Below are 10,702 nucleotides of genomic sequence, written 5' to 3'. Positions count from 1 at the left end.
AAGGCTGTCACACCCCCCCCCGCTAAAGTGGTAGCGCTCACCCGGCTCGTCGGCGCCGTGCGCGCGGGTGTTGGTCAGCGCGAGCGCCCACCCCACCCCGAGCAGCGCCAGGGCCTGGCAAAGGGGGCGGGGCTGCCGATGCAATGCATTATTCATGAGGGGCGGAGCCGCCGGCTCATTACCAAGGTCGGGCGGGCAAGGGGGTGGGGCTGTGACGTAACTATGACGACTGTTCCGGTATTCTTAAGGGCGTTGCAGCCGGCTCCGAGCCGGCGGGCGAGGCGGCTGGAGGTCGAGCAGGGCCCGGCCGCGGAAACCGGGGCTGGCCGCCGTGTGGGGGTACCGGGGGCGGCCTGCCTCCGCCCCGCGGTGCCGAGCCTGGGGGCGCCCCGCTTCCCCCGCGCTACGGTGTAGCGGCTGGCGGGGCGGGCGGAGGAGTTACCGGGCGGGGCGCGGCGGGGGGCCGCCGGCGGGCACGACCTGCCCGGGGGTGTTCGTGATCAGCTAGCGGGTTACTGCGGGCGCGGCGGGAGGCGCGCAGGGCCGCCCCACCGCGGGTCCCCGTAGATTAGAAGGCAAAAAAAAAAAAAAAAGCCCTGATAAAAATAGGATTGTTTATTATCAAAAGGCTCCGGTCTTTTTAAAACCAGTGCAGTGGAGACGGTGGCAAGGAAGAGGGCTTTATTCTAGACAGTGGCTATTTTTTGGCTTGTATAGAGGTTGGCGACAGGCGGGTGTTTACCCCCCCCCCCCGCAGGTTATTAATTATCTTTTGTCTCTTCAGACCGCCCGGGTGGGGAGCGCTCCCCTCCGCCCAGCCGCGGCCGGGGGTCGCAGCCTCGGGCTCCCGCAGCCGGCGGCCCCCAGCCCCAGCCCACCGCCGGGCGTGGGAGGCGCTGGCTGCGCCGGGTCCTTCCCCTCCCCGGCAGCGGCGGCAGCCGCCTCTCGTTCCTCCTCCTCCTGCCCCTTCTCACCCGCTGTAACCGGTTCCTCCGGCAGCGGCGGCGTGTCCGGTGGGTCGCCGCCGCCCTCCCCGCTCCCCTCGGCGGCCGCTGCTGCGCATCATCGCAACATGCAGGATGAGCTGCTCCTGGGGGTGACACAGCAGCAGGCGGGCACCGAGAGGCTGGGCAGCGGCCCCGCATCAGGACACCCCCCTCTCGGCCACCCCTCCTCTGACTTTAAACCCAGTCTCAGCCCCCACCAGGATTTAAACAAGCAGCAACCGCAGCAGCAACAGCCGCCGCCTCCTCAGCTGAGCCAGAAGAGGAAAGAGTTTAAGCAGCAGCTCAGCAGCCCAGCCCAGCTCGGCAGCAGCCACCCCCTGAATAACCACCACCCCCCAGACTATCATCACCACCCCCCTCAGCAGCAGCAGCAGCAGCAGCAGTTCAGCCACCCCACTGACAAGTACCAGCAGCAGGAGCACAGGCAACAGCAGCAGCTCCAGCTCCTCAGCGCCCAGCCCCCGGAGCCGCCGCGGACGGGGGACTGCCCGCACCACCGGCCCCTCAGCCCCGCCGAGCGCAAGGGCGGCGCGGACAGGGGGGGTTCCGAGCGGCTCGCCCCTTCCTGCCCGGGGGGACCGGTGTCCGCGGACCCCAATGTGGGGGTGGCCGCCGCCTCCTGCGTGAATCCGCCTCCGTCTCCTCCTCATCTGCAGGCGAGAGCCAAGCTGCCCCCCATGGAGTCCCCCCCGAACAGCCACTTGCTGGGCAGCCCCGGGAACCTCCTGCCCGGCGGGCTCGGCTCTGGCTTCAGCAGCCTGCAGAGCCCGGAGATCCCCAGCCCCCATCACCAGAGCGGGGGCGGCTCCTCCTCGGCGGCTTCCCCTCCTCCTCCGCCGCTGCCCGGCTTCGGCACCCCCTGGTCGGTGCAGACCTCCTCGCCGCCTCCGCAGCAGACGCAGCAGCCTCCGGTCTCCAGCGGCGGCGGCGGGCAGATCAGCGCGATGCCGCCCCCGAGCCCGGAATCCGAGACCAGCTTCTACCCGGGGATCCCGTCATCGATCAACCCCGCTTTCTTCCAGAGCTTCTCGCCGGTGTCTCCTCACAACCCCTGCGCGGGGCCCTTCAGCAGCCCCTTCTCGGCCGCCGCCCCCCCGCCGCCGCCGCAGATGAATTTACCTCAGCAGCAGCAGCAGCAGCAACAGCAGAACCGGAGATCCCCTGTGAGCCCCCAGCTCCAGCACCAACACCAGGCGGCCGCCGCCGCCGCCGCCTTCCTGCAGCAGAGAAACTCCTACAACCACCACCAGGTACCGGGCGGCGGCGGCGGGAGGGCCGGGCGGCCGCGGCGGGGCGGAAAGGGGGAGACCGGGCCGAGGGGGAGCCCCGGGGCGCGGAGGGGGGCGCAGGGACGTGGCGGGGGCTCCGCTCCCTTCCTCTCGCTACTCGCGGGAGCCGGGAGGTTTCTCTCTCTCTCCCCGCTGCCGGCGCCGGGCGAGGCTGCGCGGCGGTGACAGCCCGGCGAGACCGCGGAGGCAGGGCGGGGCCCGCCCCGGCCGCTGCCGCGCTCGGCGGGCCGAGGGCCGCCGGGGGCCGGCGGGAGGGCACCTGCGCCCGGTGCGGGGCCGGCCCGGCCCGGACGGCGGCCGCAGGGGTCGGGCCGGGAGGCTGTTGGCAGCGGCCCGCCCCGCGCCCGGCCGCTGCTCCCCGCCCGTTCCGGCTGGCAGGTGGCGGGGCGGCCGCTTCGGCCGCGTCCCGGGGGCAGTGACCGGCCGGTCTCGGTGCGCCGTCGGCTGCCCAGGGACGCCGTTTCTTTTCCGGATGAGAGGAGGGGGCTTCCTCATTAGTAACAGAGGGCAGACGCTCCTTGTCGTGTCCAGAGGGAGTTTCACCGTGAAAACATCCCCCTTGCCCCCCGCAGCCGCCCGTCGCGACCGCGGTGTCCCCGGAACAATGAGCCTGACAGCTCCGGCCGGCGCCGCCGGTGCCGCCTCCCCGGGGAGCCCCTTCCCCGCCGCAAACCCGCCCTCGGCTGGCGGGGCGCCGGTCACCGGCAGCAGAGGCGGGTGGGAACGCTGTCCGCGCTGTCGCCTTTTCAGGGGTTTCGCCCGAAATGACGTGAATTTGTGTCCAAAGACAGCGCTGTGTTTCGGGTTACCGTAGTTCTGCTGCCGGTTTTAATTAAGCGGCATAACGATCCCATGTTAAAATGGAAGTTTACCTTTCTTCCTGGAACAAAATATCCGCTGTGAGAAATCAGAGAAAAGCAGATCCACGTCAATATTGCCTGCTAGGGCATTATAGCCACATCTCGCTCCGATCATCTGCTCGGTTATGAAAGGCCAAAGTTATATAGGCCTCATCTTCATTTGTCTTTCATTCTAGTCTTAAATCCTGTCAGTTTTAATCGGTAGAGCTGTGAAGCATTTCCATCAGAACTGGAATCTCATATTAAGCGTGCCTCTCCAACAGCTGATTCGGATGCACTGTGATTAGGAGCTCGTTGCCCTTAACATCTGTAATAACACTCTCCAAACAAATTCCAGAGCAGTTCTCCAACAGCGAGGTGTACAGGAATTTTCTCTGTTACAAATTGTAGGTAAACTTAAACAGTGCCATGACGGCATAGCTAGCAATATTAGAGGCTTGTTAACATTTGGCATTATCTCTTAAGGTTTGTTTCACAATACAGTGCCTGCCTCTCCCAAAATTCCAACCAAAGTATTCAAGTTTTACAACATAATTATCTATAATTATATAGAATGGGATGTTTTCCTGATTACTTGACCAAAAATGGCTTTAGTGGGTTTTTTTGTCTGTTTTCTGGGGGAGGTGTTGTGATAATTTTATCTTTCTGTCTTCAGAAGGTTCTGTTTTATCCAATACATAAAGTATTGACATGCTTTAAATTTTTCAGTTATTAGAATTACAAGGTGAGGGTTGCTTGCAGCTAAGCTTAGAGATAAAAGTACTGCGTTCTGACTTCACAGAAGAACTGAATTTAGAATATCCCCCTCCTCCCCTCACCATTTCCATGCTTGAGAAAAAGCCTTTCCAAGAACAGTCAGATTTGAGAACACTAAAGATAAATACTGTTCCTAACTGTCAGTCAGGCTCAGTGGGTCCACCTCTTGGTAGTATGACAACCACTATAGGTCACTTTTTAGCACAAGTTGTGGCTTAGGAATAAAAACTTGTCATCCTGTAAAATCTTCCCTCTAAAGACTGCTTACATTTTCATATTGAGGAATATAATGCACTTGTTAGATACAGAAATACTTTATATCATGTCTAAATAGGAAAAAAAAATCCTCGCCACCCCCCCCCCCCACCCCGATTCTACCAGAATTCCACAGATAGTCCCATTCATTACTCCAGAAATAATTGAGCAGTGGCTTCAGAATAATGCATTTTAATGTGGAAATGTTAAGATAGCTTCTTCAAACAGATTCTCTGTACAGTAATCAGTGCTCTTTTTGCTCTTATATGGTAATACTGAGACAATGATACTCACAATACTGGGGGGGGGAATCAATCTTCCATTTGAATTTTAATTTTTAAATTTCTACTCACTCAGTAGAAATAATTATTTGTAATAGAATACTAATTATTGTTTTAATAATAATTTTTAAAATTGACATCTTTGAAATTCTTGTGTTATTTTTGCAGAGATCTCACTATATAATACCAAGTAATGTACGATAAAATTATTTCAGTGTTTTTTTGTAACATAGTTTTACACCCTGGAATTGTTATACTGCATAGCTTTAAAGAATGCTACCAGCTACTAAAATAATAATCTAAATTGCTTGCACAAGTACTGTGGATTTTTTTGGGGGGGTGGTGGTGTATGGGGGAGTGCGAATTACAATTTTGTTTTTTCTATGATGCTCTGTTTTCTTCCTTGCCTCAGTAATCAATTTACATGTTGTCAGGAAAGAGTGGTTTATAGACATCTCTGTGCATTGATTACTTGGTGGTTGGTTGGGGTTTTTTGTTTTGTATTTTTTTTTTCCTAAAGTAGAAAAACATTTCAGGTATTTTCAAAATAATATAAATGAATCTTTCTTTTTAGCCTCTTCTGAAGCAGTCGCCCTGGAGCAATCAGAGTAGCGGCTGGAGCACAGGAAATATATCCTGGGGAGGAATGCATGGCAGAGACCATCGTAGAACTGGAAACATGGGAATTCCAGGAACTATGAACCAGATCTCTCCTTTGAAGAAGCCCTTTTCTGGTAATGTCATAGCTCCTCCTAAATTTACTCGCTCCACTCCATCACTGACACCAAAATCGTGGATTGAAGATAATGTTTTCCGAACTGACAACAACAGTAATACTCTCCTTCCTTTGCAGGTAAGGATGGTATGTAACTGGTGTGTTCATAGTCTTGCATAGCTTTTTGGTTTCGTTCATTTTAGAGAAGAATTAAACAGTGCTTACAGCCCTGATACTTGGTTTGAAAATTGTATATTTCTATATTATTTTTAGTCCTAAATTGCAACTAACCCCAGCATTTTCAGTGTATTCAGGAATATATGATTCTCACAGTTAATTAAGAATATTGACTGCCGAGAAAGATAGAAACCGTAGCTGCTGACGTAGCAATACAGCAAAATATGTTTAATCCAGCAAGTATTTTCTGCCTATGGTAACGCTCATATTCTTAAAATCCCTTCAAAACTCAGGATTTTTTTGTTCGCTTGTCCATGTACATAGGTTTTCTTACTTTTGTAGATGGCTTGGAGTCTTCGTCATGTTCGTCTTTTACTTGCATTCTAGGCTGACATTTGCATATTAGTGAGATTTTTTTTCCTCCACATTCTAGCAACTTTTATGTTATGTTTTGGCTGGAAGCCCTGTGATTTAGAAGCGTTAAACAGGAGGATGTGTCTTAGAACTAAAGATCTGGGTTCACCTCCTGAATTTTGCCAGTGACATCTTATGTGACTTTAGGTAAGTCACTTAACTCCAGCCTCAGTTACCTGTTGGTAAAACGTTACTTTTCCCATTCTTGCCTATATTCATTCAGTCATAACATTTCTTGTTAGCAGAGACCTTTATTATTTTGGATCCCAATCTCAGTTGCCATTCTAACAATTTATAGTTTTTGTGTGGGTTTTTTTGTTACCAAAAGAGCTTGGGCAACTTATTTTAGAAGCAGCGCATTTTGAAATAGAAGGCAGATTATTCCATTAATTTTGTACATTCTTTAATTTTCGTTACACCCGTGTCAGCTTCGGTTTTTGTTTCACACTGAGCTACTATATTCCAGCAAAAGTAAAAAAGATAATATGCAGAGAAAAGAATTTGAATGTTTCTTTATCTCCACATAAAGCTATTATAGTTGCTTTTTGTTAGGTTTCACACAGAGTAACCTAGAGTTTCATTTGTCGCAGTTGTGACCATATTTGAGTTCATATGGCTGTATTTGCATCAATTAGCAAGCTAATCCTTACATAGCTGTAATAGTGGCAAAAGGGTGCTCCCTGGGACCAGATTTCCCACTAGAGGTCCTGTTTTTCTTACCGTTTTGCTGGTGCAGTTCCATTTGGCACAAGAGGCCATGTCCCAGCTCTATGCAGGTGGGCTCTGATACTTGCAGGATTCTTGAGGCTAATGGTGCCTTTTGGACATACCTAAATTCTGCTCCAAGTGTGTGCATTGGACCTGAAACCCTAAGTGGATTTGCTTATACTATGAAGACCTGTTCCATGAAGTAGCTTTCCTAGCTGGAATATCATACTTGAGTAATTTTTGTGTGGGTGGAAAGATGGGAAAAAAGGTGCCTTTCTTTATGTATTCAACCTGATCTGTTAAGGAAAACAGATTACAGATAGGTAATGCTTTGCAGTGGAGGGCTCCAAGAATAGCTGAAAGTAAACACTGAAATGTCTCCTGAAGATGTTAGCCTAAGGAACAGGGTTAAAAATATTAATGCCATCATATGTTGAAACTGCAGTGACGTATACATTGGAATGCACATGTAGCTAAGCGCAAGTTGTGAATATATTTACTCATTCAATATGCCTTACAAGTCAGTATGACTATTACGTTGAAATTTCAGAAGCTTCTACAGCGGTCATCTAATACAGATGAACTCATGTCTAAACAAAAGTCTTGTGCATTCAAACTATAATCTAAATCTAAATCATTTCTGTCTAGTTGGGTAGAAAAAAAATCCTTGCAATTTAACTTTATAATAAATTACATCAGTGTTTCTGTTTAGGGCCTTTTTTTTTTTTTTTTTGAGATCGTGTCAAAGTGAGAAGGTGAGCACACTTAACTGTTGTTGGTCTTAACTGTGAATACCAGAGCCACCAATTAAATAGACCTGTTTGTCTGGCTATATTTATGCTGTAGATCTATCTATGCTTAAATCTCCCTTACATGTATAAAGTCATGGTTGCAGAACACAGTAAAAATAATCCTCTTTGAAGGGTTGCAGTGTTATCTACTGCTATTGTGGAAACACTAAATGTTTCCATAAATTACTTTGCTACACTGAAATCGTGTTCTTATTTTTCAGTTATTATACTATTGTTATATGGTTAATTCCTTGTGATGACTGTTACATTTTGCAAGTCATAATGAAAAAGTTAAATAGAGCTTGGAGCTCGTGCTTCTTTTCATCAGGACTTGTGTTGGCAATTGCGATGCTGTCAAACACCCATCTTGCTAATTTGTACTGTGCTTGTCTCCTTCCATAAAAGGCTGAGGTATTTAGATTGAGGATTCTTAAAGGTACAGTAGCAATTTCAGAAGATACTCAAAAATAGCAGTTATTAAGTTTTGTGCCATTTGGAAAGTCTTGCATGAAAGCATTTACGGGTACGTAGAAGTTACCTATTTTTTCCAAGCTTCGACAGAGCAAACACATCTTCGTGTGCATGTTGAATACATACTGCATCATCCACAGTTTTGCAGACTACTTTTCCGCATTATCACGCATCTTTGTTTTAACTGCAGTAATCATTTTGTATGGCAGGGGACAAAGCACCTCTCCTCCCAACTTCAGCTAGCTCAAGCTTAGCAAATGCAAACAGCTTAGAAAAGCCAGTGTTCTCACTAACTTTCTGTAGATCATTAATTTTCTGCTACCATTTTTTAAAATGCTATATTTTTTTTTTGCTAAGTCCGAATAGCATTCAGCAGTGTCAGCTGCTCATCCAGTTTCTGTAAAATGTGATGCAAACAAGATAAGCCACAGAGGAATCATGTACAAATTCAAAGCTTTTCCCTTCCATGAAACATATTTTTTCTTTGGTGTTTGCATTGATGGATGGTCCCCAGTATAGAACTGACATCAATTCTGATGAAAATAATGTTTCTTGGCATTAAACTAATATACCAGTGACAATGAATGTCATTACTGATAACTGAATAAGTAATTATGTATATATATTACTTAAAGGGATGAAAGCAGATTTTCTGTACTTCGTAGTTAAAACTGAAACATATCCCATGTGAAGTTGAATTCACAGTAGCCACATTAGTTACAGCAAAGCTGCTTTTGCTTACAGCAGTTATGAAGCACATCTCTTAGGGGAGTTTTCCAAAGTTCAAGAGTTTTTGTTTTTCTAATAAAAATAGTTAAACATCATGATAACACTGATTTAAATGTGAGCAAATTAAGCCAATAGCCATGCTTTTCTTATGTGACTCACTGTAAGAAGCTTTTCGTTCTCCCTCAGGTTTTTAAGGTAACGCAAACTACATCAGTTAAAGGTCTTTCATAGACAAAATTATATCTAGAAGTTTAAGTTCTGCCATACTGCTTGCACCATTATAGGTACTTCATATACGGAAGGGATTGTTGCCTTGTACCAGTATCATTAAGGAACAATTAGAAATCTTGTCAAATATTCACACCATCTAACTTGAGCATTTAATTGAGGAGCCTATTTCTCTCTCCTTAGAGAGACTCTAGGCTCCTTATTCAGATAATCTAATTCTCTAAAAGAACATACCTGGCACTACTGGCCATATACAGCCCCTGGGATTCCAGGTCATGCACTTACGTTGCATGTCAAGAAGTCAGACAGTATGAATGTTCTCTCTTACTCCCTGATCTACAGTACCAAAACGAATAAATAGAGGGTGCAAAGCTAAAAATATGTTTCTAACCCCAGGTACTGTTGGTTTTTTTTGTTTGTTTGTTTTGTTTGTTTGTTTTGTTTTTTTCCTAAAAAACATGGTTTGGGCATTTCTGTGGCCAAAACGCAAGCACAGAAGTCAGTGTTTTGCATATTCATTTATTTCATTTACAGTCCTTGGATGAGGAAAATAATTAATCATTTCTAAAAATTTTATTAAAATTGCAGTGTATGCTAACCCTATTTTGATTGCAAGCTTAATGTTTCTTAATATCTTGCAATTAAGCTTACTAAAACCTCTTACAATACACTTCAGTGTTTAACTATTTTAATTCTAGTAAAAATGCTGCATTCTGTGAATATGAATTTAGTTTCTGTGTCTCTTTTGAGTTAAGGAAATACACTGCATGTCCGGGTGTTTTTCACCTTGATTTGTCCTTCCTGTTTGTTCAAACAAACAGTACGTGCAATGTTCGTGGTCCTAAAAGCTGAGCTTTATTATTCTACGTTTGAATGTAACTCTCCAGCTGGGGATTTGTATGGTAAGGTACCATCTCTCACAAATGCAGATTTTTCTTTTTCTATTTATTTTTGAAATGTGCTAAAGTTTTCAAAGAAAACAAAACACTTGCAAAGCAAGATGAGTTTTAAGATTGTACTTAACAACAGGTGTTAGTTTTAGGTATTTAATTTAAACTGCTGTCATGTTGATTCTGTCTTACGGTCACTTCCATTGGGAGGATTTCAGATTCTCAATATGACAGTTTTAATATGGTTTAATAAATGTACCTTAACAGTTTAAATGAGTAATCTAGATGATACACATACCAGTCAGTACTACATGAAGAGCAAGTTGCTAAAGTTGGGTTCTTAATGCCATATTTAGACTCCTAAATAGGTGGCCTATTTCTCCAGAAGTGCTGTTTGGCAGCTCGTGTTAAACTTGAAGGCATTGGGAGTATCTAGCTGCTAAGTTCTCTTAGTCTTCAGACTAGTGTAATTGTCCAAACTCTGATTTATAAGCCAGGTTTTACCAGTTAATTTTTACTGAGGCAATACCTGCAACAGAACAGTGTCTTCAGGATTTTTAATGCAGTAGATTGATTACCTGGGGCTGATTAACATACAAAACCAGCTATTTGTGTCTGAGGTCCATGTTGGGGCTATCTGTAACTGGAGAAAATGATCTGCTGCTGTACTTTTCAGGATTGAGACCTTTGAGTAAATAGCATTGGGAGCTGCAAGATGAACAATTCAAAGGAATCAATTAGTGGAAAGTTTGTGGGACTTAGCATACAAATGTTTTTATGACTTTTTATGAACTAAGAATTCTTTCCTACTGTTAAAATTTCCTTCAGTTATAGAGCTCATTATATTTATGCAAGTCAAAATCAGAGTTAGAAAAATTCAACAAAACATACAGCAGCCGTGATAGTATAGCAATGATGTATATATTAAGTAGCATATCTCACCTCATTCTGTCTGCCAAAGCATGGTTGTTCTCTAAAGTTAAAATGAATACGTTCTCACCTAAGATCTTTCCAAAAGTACATTTACCATATGGTCTGATGTATTTGTATTTAAGTACTCAAGACTGCATAGATATTTCTAGATGGGGGGGGGGGGGAGTGGGGGAGTAGGGGTGGGTGGTGGTAAAGAGG

At 46.5% G+C, this 10,702-nt stretch overlaps 1 protein-coding gene across 4 annotated transcripts in view; it reads left to right on the top strand.

The window, feature by feature from the left end:
- Positions 1 to 818: 818 nt before the first annotated feature.
- Positions 819 to 10,702, top strand: part of CPEB2 (cytoplasmic polyadenylation element binding protein 2) — a gene marked incomplete at both ends in the record, with an annotated part of 51,487 nt that continues 41,603 nt past the window's right edge. The window contains 2 exons of one of the 4 annotated variants that reach the window (XM_082315515.1): positions 819 to 2,257; positions 5,023 to 5,301. In XM_082315515.1, the coding sequence (XP_082171641.1) occupies positions 1,073 to 2,257; positions 5,023 to 5,301 (1,464 nt within the window). Of the gene's footprint in view, positions 2,258 to 5,022; positions 5,311 to 10,702 lie in introns of all 4 variants that reach the window. The other 3 variants (XM_082315514.1, XM_082315512.1, XM_082315513.1) reach the window with 3 other exon arrangements.

The sequence above is a fragment of the Platalea leucorodia genome (genome assembly GCF_965183815.1).
Source record: "Platalea leucorodia genome assembly, chromosome: 6".
Lineage (NCBI taxonomy): Eukaryota > Metazoa > Chordata > Aves > Pelecaniformes > Threskiornithidae > Platalea > Platalea leucorodia.
This window is presented reverse-complemented; position numbering and strand designations above follow the sequence as displayed.